The sequence below is a fragment of the Bemisia tabaci genome, chromosome 1, assembly GCF_918797505.1.
Source record: "Bemisia tabaci chromosome 1, PGI_BMITA_v3".
Taxonomy (NCBI): Eukaryota; Metazoa; Arthropoda; class Insecta; order Hemiptera; family Aleyrodidae; genus Bemisia; species Bemisia tabaci.
The window spans coordinates 62733312-62749586 of NC_092793.1; the positions used below are offsets into that span (position 1 = coordinate 62733312).

At 40.0% G+C, this 16275-nt stretch overlaps 1 protein-coding gene across 1 annotated transcript; it reads right to left on the minus strand.

The window, feature by feature from the left end:
- Window positions 1-1947: 1947 nt before the first annotated feature.
- LOC109040538 (craniofacial development protein 2-like) lies at window positions 1948-15426 on the minus strand. Its single transcript, XM_072306530.1, has 3 exons — window positions 15022-15426; window positions 4795-9627; window positions 1948-4046 (listed from the first exon to the last, which is right to left on the minus strand). Exons 1-2 carry the CDS (start codon window positions 15424-15426, stop codon window positions 8659-8661), a joined length of 1374 nt encoding a protein of 457 aa, XP_072162631.1. The 3' UTR covers window positions 1948-4046; window positions 4795-8658.
- Between the last annotated feature and the right edge of the window lie 849 nt (window positions 15427-16275).

Consider the following 16275-nt stretch of genomic DNA (forward strand, 5'->3'; position numbering starts at 1 on the left):
TTGAAATCTCAAATCAAGATGCAGCAGTATTGGCTCCATTGTTGCGAACATTTTTGGAATCCCCTCCGAAATTAGCAGAAGCAACAGGTTTACCAGCTGTCCATAACTTAAGCCAAAAATTAAGTGCAGTACTGATTCAAACTGAAGGTAAAGGGCCTACGTCAAAGTTATGGTGTCAGTACTACCGAATGGTCACTTTATTGTTGCAGTTCACAGCTGCTGAGAGGAGTGGAGACTGGCAGCTTCATTTAAGCACAATAAAAGACATGCTTCCTTTCTTCCACGCTACCGGCCATTTTTCGTATGCGAAAAGCTCCCAAATTCAAATTTACCTTCAGGACATGGCTGACCTCGAATCAAAATTGAGTGAAGGAGAATTGGAACGGTTTGTGGGAGAAGGGTATTTCACCATTCGCCGCGGCGATAAGTATTGGTCGGGCACATGGACGGATATGATAATCGAGCAAAATTTAATGCGTGCAATGAAATCAAGTGGTGGTCTAACTCGTGGACGTGGAATGAGTGACAGTGTCATCGGAAAATGGATAGGAGCGGGACCGTTAATGCTGAGAATCGTCCATAATTTGGAAAACTTTTGCCAAATAGAGGTAGAGTCAGGAGAGCAACATCACGACCTCAGAACTTCTTTTTTCAAAAGAGAAAAATCAGTATTAAATAAAGTGGAAGTTTGGTTTCAGACTAATGATCCGTTTCCAAAAACAGATAAGTGCATTTCAATTTCCACCGGTGTAATTGGTAGTGAGCATACAAATTGCTATAATGCATTTGATGTAGGTTGTAAAATCTTAGAATCAATTTATCAGAAAACATTTGGCGAAATCAAATTATCACGTAAAAATATAGTCCGAAATTTAGAAATGGACACGGGCAACACTTTTAAAGTCCACGAAAATGACATTACCTGTGATCCATTGCGATTATTTCAACGTATCTCAATTTTTATGACGTCGCAAGATAACCTTGAGGAATTTTTTAAGTATGAGTTATCTCCATACCCGCTATCCCTGTTTGATACCAATGGAATGCGGAAAACGAAAAAAGCCTCTTTGTACGCCATATTTGAGCCGAAACTAGAAAAGAAGGCCCCAAGTAACAGCACATATATTCTTGATGGTGGATTTCTATTGCACCGTGCAGTCTGGCCCCAAGAAGCAGAAAAATTTGGAGATATTTTAGAAAATTACATATCCTATGCCCTTCGGAATTTTGGTAGAAATTGCGTCATTATTTTTGACGGTTACTCACGTGACACACCGTCCACAAAAAATGCGGAAAGATTCCGAAGGTACGGTAAATCAATGGTCAATGAAATTGCTTTCCATGAAGAAACGAAAGTAACTTTAATCCAGGAAAAGTTTTTATCTAATGACGAAAACAAAACAAGACTGATAGAAATGCTACAAAAAAAATTCAGGGACATTGGTATTGAAAACAAAATTGCAGATGGAGATGCAGACCCACTGATTGTTCAAACGACCTTGAACTTGTCTTTGGAGTCAACCCAAAATTGTGTAATAATTGGAGAAGACATAGATCTGTTAGTAATCTTAACTGCGCTGTGTCCAGAAGGCACGGAGATATTTCTTCTGAAACCCGGTAGACTAAACGTCGAAACTAAACTGTACTCCTCTAAGAGCCTAAACGCCCGCCCGAAACTGAAAGAGCATGTACTATTTTTACATGCTTTTTCCGGATGTGATACCAACTCGGCAATTTTTGGAAAGGGCAAGATGGCACTCTGCAATCTAATAGAAAAAAATGAAGACATTCAAGATTTTGCGGGTCATTTTAAGGATAAAGGCTCAACGTTCAACTCCATCTCTGAGTCCGGTAGCAAAATTCTGTCACGTCTATATGGTGCAAATAAAAAAAATGACTCGTTAGACAAATTTCGTTTTCATTTATTCAAGAAAAATTCATTAACAGGAAAGAAAAACCGCCTGGAGTCATTGCCGCCCTCGGAAGATGCGGCCAAGTTCCATAGTTTCCGGGCTTTCCACCAAGTGCAACTGTGGCTGGGCAACCAATTACCTCCCAAGGACTGGGGTTGGCGCTTAGAAGGGACCCAACTTGCTCCTGTCCATATGTCTCTAGGGCCAGCACCGGAGAAAGTGCTCAATTCCATATTTTGTGGCTGCACAAAAGGCTGCGGGAAGGCTTGCGGGTGCCGGAAATCCGGTCTCAAGTGCACCAATATATGTCTTAATTGCTGCGGCGAAGCATGCGAGAACTCCCGCGAACTGGCAAGCTTCGAAGAAGAGGAAGAAAATGTAGATGACGTCGAGGCGACTATTGATAATGATCACGAGGACAAAATGCAAGATGAAGAACCACGCAGAGATAGTAATTGCCAGGAAAGAGAGAGAGAAAAAGAGGAAGATGAAACTAGAATGATGCTGAGATCAACCACATCGAAGAGACGTCGACTTTTTTAATCACAACAGACTTTGTTTTCTTTTATTTCTATTAAGTCACTATTTTCCATTCTTTAAAGATTTTCAATTGAATCTAACGTAAAGTGACGGCACAAATTTTCATAATTTCATTTCATTATTTAACCGCTACTACAATAATTGTAATTCATAAATAGTGTGCTTTCAATCCTTAACCGACCAAATTGTCCTTCCCTTTTGTCCTCCCTCCTTCTCCTACGCCCTTGATTTTTGATACCGCGAATCAACATACAGATAATTTTAAAAAAAAAAACAAAAAAAAAAAACAAACAAACAAACAACTACCGCACAAATATTAAGGCAATAACTGGGATTTAAGTGTCATCAAACTATATTTTCTTGCTTTCAAGCTTTATCTCGCCTGAAGGCAATTTCTCAAGCATCAAAGTTTACTGGCTGAAAACAGAATTTTGCATAGCAAACAAGGTGAGTATACATAATTATTGCATATCATGTAAATTCCAGGCATGCATAGAGAGCGACGGTGTGAGAAGGTTGAGATACTCGACGGCTAGCGCAGCAACCGGCGCGGCGCGGTATGGCAGCGCGGTCTAGAGCCGTACTTGGGCGCGTACAGTGAGGGAGCGCGATAGGACGCCCCAGCGCGGCGGCCATTTTGAGGGTCAAGGAGTGCCCGGAGAGGAAAAAGCATAAGAAACTTTTTTATGCAGAATTTGATGAGGAACATTTTCTTAATTATACTCAACTCGCTATCTCCAACCGTTCTCGAGATATAGCCGAAAAATCGAATTTTTAGCCTTTTTTGGGGGGTTTGGGGGGGCTGGGGGGCTAAGCACAAGGGATATCAATGGGGACTTTTAGCCTGTGCCTCTCTAGACCCAAACAAGTAACTTTAGCCAAAAATCGCTTGTATGGGAATTTTTTCCTCTAATTTTCCTAATTTGACTGGACTATTCATGAATGCCCGAATGATTTCCTCAACTACCTCTAACGATACTGGACAGTCATCTTAATGAAAACACGACTGTGACGTCAGATAAAAAACTGGCAATTTCTATTGAAACGCTTTAAGATTCACTCTGGCAATTTATATCTTTTCAAGTAAAGCACTGGTTGTAATCACTTGAAATTTTTACAAAATTTTTCTCTTAATTTCAAAGAAAATTTGTATAATATTTCGAGTGAACATGTTCATTGGATGCTTTGTGAAGAAATTAACCGTAAGAAAGAATCTTGAACTGTTGCAAGGGGAAATTGCCTGATTTGGAACATGACGCCTCTAATAAAAACGCCTCTGTAATTGTAAACCTAAAGTTGTAACACTAAGTTGTCCATTCAATCAGTTCTGTTCCTTGTGTTCTTTTCCTCCGAAACAAACAAGAGATCAGTCAGTGGAGGAAACGAGACTCGGGGAAAAAGCACCTAAGACAAACACTGAATTTTGTTTATGATAGACTTCCTACAAATAATCTGCAACTGGTTGAATTGAAGCTGCCTCCCGCTTCAATTCCGTGCGCAAACGTTTGTCGCTGTTGCGGAGCCAGTCTGCAACAATGGTCTGGAAACTCGACTCTGAAAAGGACTTATATTCCTCGTGGGAACGAACTACATCTGTAACAGAGAGATGAGAACAAATATTACAAACTGACTTTAAACAGGCCTATTCAAAAACAAGAAACTTCTCTTACTGCCTGACTGGATTAGGTAGTTCAAAAAATTCAGTTTGAATAAATATCAGAGGAGGGGAAAATAAAGTTTTTCACATGGGCACCAACTGTAAGTGTAAGTTGTTTGCTTTCCCATTTTTTAAATTTGTCTTTTTTGTCACATTTTTTCATCAAAATTGGCGAAACCTTCACATTATAAACCGGGAAAGATAAGCAAAGTTTTTTACCCCGTGTTGCGCACGTGATTTTGATGTTAAAAACGCGACTTTCAACATTTTGCGCCTTAATTTGGCACTTTACAATTTAATCAAGCTCTTCTAAGACTACCTAGGGGGTTTGCCCTTATGAAATTAAATGAATTCTTTATTTTCAGAAATTTAATCGCCTGTAAAACCCTGCCTTAGGAGCATTTTGCATGTTTCACAAACTAATTTCTTCTCAGCTATGAGATCGAATTCAGTTGTTCCCTCACAGTTATTGCAATTAAGAAATTGATCCATATCTCTGGATGAAAATGTACTCTTAGGAATACAACAAGATCATGGCAGTAGCTTGAAGGGCATGAGAAAATTAACCTTAATACTGATATCCTCTTTCTGCTATGAAATACAAGAGTACACGTTCCTTCACCAATATCAATTAGTCACAAGTAAGTTTCGAAAATTTATTGCAGGGAAATAGTTATTACGTACTTAACATCATACTGACAATTAAATATTTGTCAAATTTTTTATTGCTTTCTCCTTTCCCTTGAAAGCTGTATTGTTTGGCGACAGCATTCCGTACAATGCGGAGAAGCATTCCTCGAATCATATCACCAGCATTACTACCCCCTATCTGTCGAAGGCCCTGGAACTGACAAAATTTGCATGGATTAGAAATATGTTATCTGTTCAAACTTGTTTAGGTACTTACCCTTACAGACAAGAATGCACTGCCAGAATTAGAGCAGTTGAGACCAAGAGAACAGAGAACGGTAATTCCCAGCAGCGCTCTCTGGTCGTCAAATCGTGAGATAAACGTGAGAAACTGAATAAATACGTAAAATTACACAAGCAGATAGTGCGTTTTTAATTTATGTCTTTATCAGTTGATACATGGTACCAACTGATACTAAGTATCATTCCAGATCTGTTGATACTTCGAACTGCCACCACTTATGAGTTTAGATCAGTTGAAGCCATCAACTGACCCGATCTCAATTGATGTCTACTGATGCTCCGCGCCAAAACACCGTTGACAAACTGATACACCGTCAACTGATCATTTTTACCAGGGATTGAGCAAGTGTTGAGTCATGTAAGAATTGAAATAGGTCACAATCGCAGGAATTTAGCTTCTAAAACTGAATGATGTTCTTGCTAAATTAGTAGTCTCACTTCAGGAGGGCAACTGAGGATCAGCTATTCTTCACTTTCACACTAGAATATATTGAATCGGGTGGCACACTAGAAGTCAGTGGACTAATTTGAAGAGCCTCCCGACCTGGTCGTAGAAGTCTGATGCTATATTCCTAAGCTTTTGAGAGCTTCTATAAGCAGTGCAGTTCCGAAAACCTGAAAATCTGAATGAGAGTGAGGGAATTGAATCTTTCATCAGGAATGATACCAAGAAACCAGTAAAAATGATCGGTGTTGCACTCAAGAGCAAATCGATGTTGCGGTAAAGAATAAACAGTAATATGTACCTTCCGGTGAGCCTCAGATGCTGAAAATTGCTCGTGCCTGTATACCCTATTACCCTTAGAAGTATAAATGTGCTAAAGTCAAATGACTCAGAGCAGGAACAGAGATAGTTGAGGTAAGTAAGAACTCTGCTTGAACAACAGCAGGTCAGAGCATGGTACAGATTGGAGGGGAGGTTAACTTCAGCTCAAGGAAAACTTTCTTTCGTCCTTCCACAAAATCACTACTTCAGAGATAAATATTTTGGTTGGGTTTCTTGCCCGAGCAGCAGAATTAAAAACCGGTGAGGAATGTGCAAATGTGTGTAAAATAATAAGGAAAACTCTTACCTTAAAAAGTGGTCTTCACACTCAATTCCATAGGCGTCGGTGACACATGCACTCACTTTAAAGTCACGAGTTGAACCACAACACAACAACGTGGTCTACGAACGAACAAGACGAAGCACGAATGAGACGAACAGGTGCCGCGCGGACATCTTGGTTGAAAAACGCGGGCTGACAATGAGCAGGCCGCAGACTCGGATCATGCTGGCTACTTGCGAAGAAGGCGCATCGGCATCGCGCATCCGGACTCCTGCATTTCTTTGCAGCTCCAAACACACTACACATACGGGTAGATGCGCGCGCCTGACTCGTTCCCGACTCACTCCCGTTCAACCGCTAGAGACTGTGGACGGGGGCCGTGAGGAGCGCGCTTATCATCTCGGTCTCCAATCGGCCGCTGGAGACTGTGGACGGAGACTGTGAGAAGTGCGCTTGGCAACTCGATCTTCTATCTACTGCTACGTTTTGTGGATGACGCGAATATTAAAGCGAGCTCCTGTACGGGCTAATGTATCCAAATGACGGAGCTCGATCTTGCTAACTGAGTAGTTTCCTGATTTTAGTCTTCTTCTTCTTCTACTAACGACTAGGGCATGACCCTGTTTGTCAAGCCTTTGAGTGCCAAGCACAAAATATTAAAAATTTAATAAATTAAAATTAAAAATTAAATATTAAAATTAAAATTAAAATTTTAATTTAAGATTCGTCAAGTCAATAAAACAAATAGCAACAGGAACATTCAATCATCTTCAGGAGAAGAGAGCCAGCTTTGTGCCCATCTCTTAGGCGGTCGTCCAGGCAGTCTTTTCCCTATGGGTTGTCCAGTCATACAAACTTTTGCCAGTCTCTCTTCATCCATTCTGTCAACGTGCTCCGACCACATCTTTCTCCTCATCCTAGTCCACTTGGCTACATCTTGCACATTACAAGCATCTCTGATGGACTCGTTGGTCTGATGATCCCAAAGTGTAAAGCCCGCTATTTTTCTTAAGACCTTCATTTCAACGGTGCGGAATTGTTGTTTGGTGCGCTTTGTCTCGGCCCTGGTCTCTGTGGCAAATGTTAACACTGGTCTAGCGATTGTTTTATAGACTCTGACTTTACTTTCTCGGGCCATGTATTTGTTGCGCCACACCATCTCGTTGAGGCATCCGGCAACTCTCGCCGCCTTGAGTGCCTGGTCTCGCACTTCGGTTCCTAAGTCCTTTGCACTTGTCAGCAATGCTCCAAGATATTTAAACTCAATCACTTGTTCGATCATTTTACCATCTACTTCCAACTTGCATCGTATAGGGTTTCTACTGACTACCATACTTTTTGTCTTAGCGGCGGATACTTTCATATTGTACTTCTTGGCTGTCATAATAAATGTATGCAAGATTCTTTGCAATTCATCTTCCGAATCTGCTATGAGCACAGCATCGTCAGCATAACAAATGATATTAATATTTCTGTTCCTAAGCGTATATCCTCGCCTTGGTCGCACGGCGCGAATTAGTTTGTCCATCACTAAGTTGAAGAGAAATGCGCTCAGCGAATCACCCTGTCTCACTCCCTCATTTATGACGATGGCATCCGAGAGACCTTCAGCGGTAATAATTTGGGTCCTCGTGTTTGTATTTAAATCTTTAACTAACTCTATCAAGCATCTGGGAACATTTCTCTCATTTAATATCTGCAGCACATCCTGTTTTCGTACGCGATCAAATGCTTTTTCAAGGTCTACAAAGCATAGGAAGAGTGGCTTATTAAATTCGATAGCCTTCTCCGATAGTTGACAAATCATAAATATGGCATCAGTAGTTCCTCTATTCCTCCGGAAGCCTTGCTGCTCTTCAGCCGCGTCTACAATTTCCTCTAAGATGTTCTTAATTACAGTAGTGAAAAGCTTCAAACAGGTATTGAGCAGCGTAATGCCGCGGTAGTTCTCTGGTAGAAGCTTATTTCCTTTCTTGAAGATTGGGATCGTGTGGCTATCCTTCCATTCGTCTGGAACTTTCTTTTCCTGTAAGATTTTAGAGAACAAATGATGGATGTGCTTGGCCAAAGTGCCACCGCCATATTTCAAAAATTCATTGCCTATACCATCTGGTCCAGATGACTTCCTTAAGGTGATTCGATGGACGCCATATTTTGTGTCAGAACGGCATGCGATATATCGCATCAATTGGTTCCATATTTTCAGCTACTCGTCATTTTTCTCCTATTTTGAGATCGCAATTTTGTTGTCAGGAGTCTAAAGCACTCACTTACCAATTTTAACAAAGAAATTCAACGTAATAAAGGCGTGGTTTTTTCAGAGAGAAAATATCGCATTCGAGTGCAGTTTCGATATCAGTATCGAATGCGATGTTTTCTCTCTGAAAAAACCACGCCTTTATTAAGTTGAATTTCTTTGTTAAAATTGGTAAGTGAGTGCTTTAGACTCCTGACAACAGAAGTGCGATCTCAAAATAGGAGAAAAATGACGAGTAGCTGAAAATATGGAACAAATTAATGCGATATATCGCATGCCGTTCTGACACAAAATATGGCGTCCATCGAATCACCTTAATTTGAGCCGGTGGATAGCTCTTGTTACCATGTCCAAGGTTATGTTCACACTATCTTCATTTCTGAATTCTAAATTTCCATTGGAGTCTGTATTGCTTTCATCATACAGTTCAGAGAAATATTTAAACCATTGCTCCTTATCTACATGCTGGACACGCTTATATTCACAAATTTCTTTTCGCTGCTTTCGGAGTGCACCCCACATTTTCCTCTGAGCTCCATAAAAGTCACGCTCCATGCCTTTCGTATATCCTTCCCAGTAATTCTCTTTGATTTTCGTTATTTTTTCATTGGTCGCGTTGCGGATTCTTGCGTATATCTCGTGTTCTCGAGGGGTTGGATTGGATTTGTATTTGAGGAAAGCTTCTTTCTTTATCTTCGCCGCTTCCTTGACCTCGTCGCAAAACCACGGTGTTCGGTTATTCATGCGATTCTTGTTCACTTTCCGCCAACCAACGGCCTCTTCCGCTGCTTCTAGCACTTTTGACTTGATGTGTTGCCATAGTTCATCAGTTGTCGAAGAATCACTGGGTGGACCGCGTAATCTCGATCGGTAAAGTCCTCTTATAGAGAGGTCTGACAGCTTCTCAGCACACAATTTCTGAACTATTACTGGACGCCTCTTTACTGGATTCAGACTCAATCGCAGTTCGCATAAGACGAGTCCGTGATCTGTGCCGGCATTTGCAGATGATAAAGTTCGAACATCCAGTACTTGCTGCGGATGCAGCTGCCGATTGCTGATAACATAGTCAATCATGGACGTCTGACCTCTACTATTGGTGTAGGTGATCTTATGTTGTCTAGGATGATCAAAGAACGTATTGTTTATTCTTAATTCGTTAACGGAGCAAAATTCTACTAATTCTCTACCGCTGTCATTCAGAGTAGGCTCGTTAAATCTGTTCTTCACTCCAGGCACCACGCTGTCTCCAACCCGAGCAATCCAGTCACCTAACAACTCCAAAAAACCCAAAAACTTGGGTAAAGAGACTCCGGGCAAGTCACCATCCTCTTGCCAAAAACCTCCAAAAGCTCTTCTTTGTTCCCCTCTTCAGTGGAAAAAGAAAATATCACACTACGACAGTTTCCATTTCTGTCATAGAGTACCCCAAGCGGACCAAAGAACGGAACTCTTAGTCGTTTACACATTTACCTATTTAACAAAATCTCCAGGAGGTCACAGACAGGCTGGCAGCCCCTCATTGGACCAAAACGCACACCGTACCATTTTTTCCTTGTAGGTATGTGCCTCCAAAGTACATGAAATGACTCCTTGAGGGGCGGGCAAGTTTGATTGAAATTCACGTTGTCCTCTGAAAATGAGCTAAAATTTTTACTTACCTTGAAGAAGAAGAAAATCGAGTTATCATTTTCTTCCATACACGGTAGGTATGCCTAAGAGGTATGAGAGGCACCAGGAACGCCTTCCAAAATTATTGATGCAACCCGCACGACTCCGAAGTCAGCGGAAACTTTCTTGAAGCGTCTCCTAAGATTTTCCCTACGCAATAATCCCCTTCAAAAATGAATGATGCAACAAGCGCGTCCTGTTTGACCACGAAAGCTCCTCAGATGAGAAGTCTTTTGGTCTGGTCAGAAAAATATTCGAACTTTATTTTTCATCTTCTCTTCTCATTTCCCGCATTGACGGAGGCGAAATTTTTTGGAAAGCATGACGCGCCCGGCCCAATGCTCTCACTGAGGATCAACCTGTAGATAGACTGCTACAAATATTTAGGAAACGGATGTTCGGGCTCACTGAGAATGAGGCCAATTTCCGAACTGATAGTACGGGATCAGAATGGAAAAAGTCAATTATGACTACGAGGAGGCTTTGTACACGTCCAAATAAACAGTACCGTCTTTGTTGTACAAGTATTCCTGAACGATCATTCATAATGGAAGGTCATATTCTATTCGCACTTTTTTTTACGCATTGGGCCGGGCGCGTCATGCTTTCCAAAAAATGTCGCCTCCGTCAATGCGGGAAATGAGAAGAGAAGATGAAAAATAAAGTTCGAATATTTTTCTGACCAGACCAAAAGACTTCTCATCTGAGGAGCTTTCGTGGTCAAACAGGACGCGCTTGTTGCATCATTCATTTTTGAAGGGGATTATTGCGTAGGGAAAATCTTAGGAGACGCTTCAAGAAAGTTTCCGCTGACTTCGGAGTCGTGCGGGTTGCATCAATAATTTTGGAAGGCGTTCCTGGTGCCTCTCATACCTCTTAGGCATACCTACCGTGTATGGAAGAAAATGATAACTCGATTTTCTTCTTCTTCAAGGTAAGTAAAAATTTTAGCTCATTTTCAGAGGACAACGTGAATTTCAATCAAACTTGCCCGCCCCTCAAGGAGTCATTTCATGTACTTTGGAGGCACATACCTACAAGGAAAAAATGGTACGGTGTGCGTTTTGGTCCAATGAGGGGCTGCCAGCCTGTCTGTGACCTCCTGGAGATTTTGTTAAATAGGTAAATGTGTAAACGACTAAGAGTTCCGTTCTTTGGTCCGCTTGGGGTACTCTATGACAGAAATGGAAACTGTCGTAGTGTGATATTTTCTTTTTCCACTGAAGAGGGGAACAAAGAAGAGCTTTTGGAGGTTTTTGGCAAGAGGATGGTGACTTGCCCGGAGTCTCTTTACCCAAGTTTTTGGGTTTTTTGGAGTTTATATCATCTCATTTTTGCAAGAAAACTGTTATTTTACCAAATGAAGTCCCCCACTTGTGAAGGAATTGGATTACATTTAACAATAAGGAACCATTACCTCCGGCTCTCCCATAAAAACACATATCTGCATAGGGAAACCAATAGCATGTATTCTGTTTCTAAAATGGACCAGAAATAGTGGCTCCTAATTGCAAAATGTAATCCATTTAATGCTTATAGCTATGAAGTGGATATCTCCTTGCTGTGTAGAAAAGTTTCTCGGATCCGTCTTATTTTTTTACACCCTTGACTGTCATTTTTAATTGATCAGTTCAAAGCTATTTCGACGATTAATCATTAATTGTTAGATCGAAGAAGAAATTTTCTTCGGAAAGCTATGGCTGAATTGACTTTACAACTGAACTTGTGAGAACATCAACTGAGGCAAATTTTGCAGAAAGTTATACATGGTAAGTGATAATTATTTCAACGCTCTCTTAGTTTTAAAAAGAGATTAGTTTTAAAAATCAAAATCTACACAACTGTAGATATCCCTGAAAAGAAATACAATTGTAGAATCCCAAGAAAAGAAAAAGAAGAAAGAAAAGAAATACGAAGAAATTCAATGATAAATTGCAACTACGGTAGGTACTTATTTCAAATTAATTGCTCTAAAAATTGTTCCTTCAATGAGTAAACAGGCAACATTCTCAACACTACAATGCAATAGAAATAATTTTACCATGGAATTGAAATCCAAAGAAATGTGTGCTGCTTGAGTAATAGAAGTTTGGAAATCAGGGCATTCAATAGCTTCCCAGACATCATTAGTGTTACAATCTAAAAATTGTAAGGATTAAAAGTGTCAAGCTCTCAAAATTTTTGTTCTCTGATTATAAAGAAGCCCTGCTAGAAATGTTCAGTGTCATTTTTATTTTTGTTTGTGAAAGGAAATTATTTTAAGATTTTTTGGCGTTCTTTGCGTCCTCTGAGACTCTGAAAATTTTTGTACTTTATTTTTCATCAAATAATGAACATTTTCATTGTAATTTTTGTCTATTTAGGAGAGTACATTATTCGATGATTATCTTCAGTATGTATTAGATCTTTCCCCCAGCGACAAGGTTTACTGAAATTTTATGAGATCTATATAGTTCTCATAGGTAGGTACTGACCTGCATCATGGTCAATTTCATCTTTGAGGAGTAAATGAAAACAAATTATTTTCTCTTGGTTCCTCAATTCAGGGCTCTGATGAATAAACCCTGTTTGACAACAATGTTAGTAGGTAAAATTGCTCCCTCCAAAATCATTTAAGCGGTATCAATTTAGTGGTAAAGTTATCAACGACCCTCATTGAATCTCATTTGGTTCACTGAATTTCTGTGGGATAGACAGGGTGACAGGTTCTGTAAAAGTTAGGAAATTAAGCCCTCCTCACTGTGAAAATATGTCAAGTAGTTTTGCTGCGGAGCATTGAAATTCCTTCTCCGAGTAAAAAAATTGGACTTTTCAGTTTAAAGAGACTAAACACTTAAAATTAAGTCAAGTAAAAACTTGAAATTTTTGTGAAAAGAATTTTTATCTGAGACACCTAATGTCAAAAGAGGACATTCCAAAATCAGGGAATAGTTAGTGACCACTACGCTAAAAATCCCAGAAAAGAATATTCTGCGCATCGAAGTCATTAATTACACAATTTTCAGAAATTATGTTGAATTATTTATCAGCAGAGAAATGAAAAGACTCTGAAAGTCTTTGAGGATGAACTTTGTGGATTGCGGTAAGTAGTTTCCCAGTTTGGCCATGGTATTGATATATTCGTTTCGTCATTAATCATTATCAATAAAAATATCCCTATCTACCGTAAATGTTGGAAAACCAGTGTGCATGTAATCTGGTAATCCTTAATTAATCAAATGTATATTTCTTACCTGCAAAACTGCCTGATGAGTTGAAAAAAATGTTCACTTTGAGACAGATTCTTATGTCTTGGTTCATGCTTTCGTAAGTTGAGTTGCAATGTCAATTCCGTCGTAGCTTTCAGCAGAAAATTTCTTCCTTGATATAACGTTTGATGATTCATCGTTGAGATAGCTTTGAACTGATTGATGATGAATGGAACTAAAAGTGCCATTAATCGATGAATCAGAGATCAAAGTAAGATGTGAAGCTATAAGAGCAGGGATCGTAACGGACAAAAGTGAACGTCTGTTCTACGTGTCTAAACTGAGACTTATCTGAGAAATTTAGCGACACCACACAGAGGTTTTCACTTCGTAATAAAGCTTAAAATTATTTATCACTGGAGGAGTTTCTTTGGTAAATTAGCATGCTTAAAGGTACATCCTGACGTGAGAGAAAAACAATGGTATTGGTACCTGAGCGTAAGTATGTATGTCCTTGAGTGTTCACGTAGAAAGACTCTCAACAAACATTAAACAAGGAAACAAAACTGGACGAAGGTACTGTAATACCTAATTTACTTTAAAACTGCCAAAAGAAGAACCAAAAGACAAACCTCACTTATCTTAAATGTAGAAACACTTGGTATCGCTCAAAAAACCTTGAGCGAAATGGACTCATATCCGTAGAATTTGAGGAGTAAAAAGGCTGTAATGCCAGAAAAATGTGAGCTTCACACTCTTGAATGGATTCAAGATCACATAATTTTAGTGAAGTGACTTTAAATCGCTTGATTTGAACCAAAAATGAAGAGAGAACAATGAGAGAGTAGAATGGTGAGGTTTTGAGTTCTAAGATTGGATATTCAGAATTCACTTCACGATGAGGCGATAAACTTCTGCTCCAGGTTGTAAAATACGATGATAATGCTTGTCACAAACATTGTTGAAGTCGTAAATGGATTGAAATGATTGAAACCAAATGATTCCGTATTGTATCGATCGTTTTTGTTGCTCTGTGAAACAGGAACTAACCTAACATTCGTGGTTTGTTTTGTTGTTCCGCTGGTGAGATGCTGACTGCAGAGAGCACTAACATTGTCACTCTACCGTGTGTATGTGTTAGTAAATTCGGGTTTTACGATTTTTGGGACATAATCAAAGCTACAGCCTAAACGGTAAAAGTAAACCCCTACTCATATATAATTTTTAGAATCCTCATAACTTCAGGATGTTCCCTCGAAATAACCATAATTTCATTCCAGAATAGTGTAAGCGAGAAATTCAATGATAAACGTCAGCAGGTCGGGTCGCCCATTGCACCCGAAAAGCAGTTTAGACGCAATATTTTTCTTAGGATGCCTTGGTTATTAATGAAACTTAAACGCGCACTACACGGGAACATGACAATTCTTTTGATATAACATTATATAGGGCTCCGATGTCTCGTATTCTCCATAGCTTTGACAGAGCGTGAAAATGGTCAAAGTGGATACTTTTTGCTATTTTAGGCACATATGCGTAATTATCTCGTTTAATAAATGATCAACCTCCTTGAAACTCAACAGTCTGTTAGACGGGACCGAGACGCATCTTTAGACACCAAAATTTCTGAAATCGGTCGCTCCGTTGCTTTGAAAAGTTTACTGAACCGCAACTAAAAACCCAAATAAGCCAAGTTCGTGTAACTATGGTGTCGTTGCCTCGACCGGGCTGTGCTGTGTTGCCAATTGTTGGAGGATAGGTTACTTGCCCGGTGGTGGCTACCGCCACTCATGATGATTAATTTCTTGCGCACCGGTATAGTATCTATGACTTTTTGTAAATCGCGGTAGAAGTCGTCTCGTTCCTGCTTCGCTCTTCCTGTGTCCGGTGCATAAACAGATATCAAGTTCAGCTTCTCACAGCCTAGATTAAGCTCTACAAGGAGCATCCTTTCGCTTATGTATTTGATATCAGTGATGTTGTCAACGAGATTTTTATGAATTAATATTCCAACACCGGCATATGCTCTTTCGTTCTTATTTGCGCCTTTATACAGAAGCAAGTAATTTCCGCGCATCACAGTGCCAGCGCCTTTTCTTTTTGTTTCGCTCAGAGCACAGACATCGATTTTTCTTTCTTCTATTTCCGAGACGATTTCTTGGTCCTTCTTATTCCATGATTTCACGTTCCATGTAGCGATTCTCAATCGTTGAGCCATTTTAATCCGTTTATCCGTTTTCCGTAAATCTTTGGGTCGTAAATCCGTTAAAGTCTGGTACCGAGGCTTCTTTTTGCTTCTTTGAGCAGATTGTGTGTTTTTACCGGCGGCAGGTTGCTAGCCTCACCGCCGAACCCTCCTCCTTAGCCCGGGCTTGGGACCGGCAGCACTCCCTATAGAAGACAGTACAGGCGGAGTTCTGATTTTAGTAAAAAATAAAATCCTTTCTTTCCCCTTGCAACCTTTGTTTTTCTCCCTTTTTTCACTTTTTATCTTGAGGAGACTATTCCGCATTCATCAAATTATTTTTTTCATTACGAGGCTAGCTTTTCTAATTACTTGACTTACTCACTTATGAAATCTTAACTTCAAAAATGTTAACGGAAAATTTAGCGTAAGAACTTGTTTAAAAAAGAATTTATAAGATTTTCCACAGGCAATGTAGAGAAAGATCGTCGAATGAAATCAACGGTTTCAAAATGCCGAGAATTTACGCAAATTTAGGGGACCAGGATTGCCACGGTCAGGGAAAACCTGGAAAAGTCAGGGAGTTTGACCAAAAACAGCTAAAAGTCAGGGAAAAATTGAAAATTTTCACGAGTCGCTTAGAATCTTTCGTTTTTCGGTTTTGAACGCAATATAAATTGCGATGAAGTGGCATATCTCGCGATGCATTCAAGAGTTAAATAATGCAGCCGCATGTGGTCGCCAACGCAACAAGCAACGCAAATTGGAATGCCCTTCCCCCCCCCCCCCCCCCCCCCCCCCCCAGCCAGTCTAACTCGCTCTGCCGGCGTAGTCGTGAAACTATAGTCCGCATATCGCCAACCCAATCGTCCGCGTCTGATC

What these genes read in the sequence shown, in the direction of transcription:
- LOC109040538 (XM_072306530.1), bottom strand. Translation starts at nt 15,426, where the DNA reads ATGGCTCAACGATTGAGAATCGCTACATGGAACGTGAAATCATGGAAT. An exon ending in AAGTCATAGATACTATACCG is followed by an intron (nt 9,628 to 15,021) that starts GTGCGCAAGAAA and finishes GGTTTTTTGGAG; the next exon opens with TTGTTAGGTGACTGGATTGC.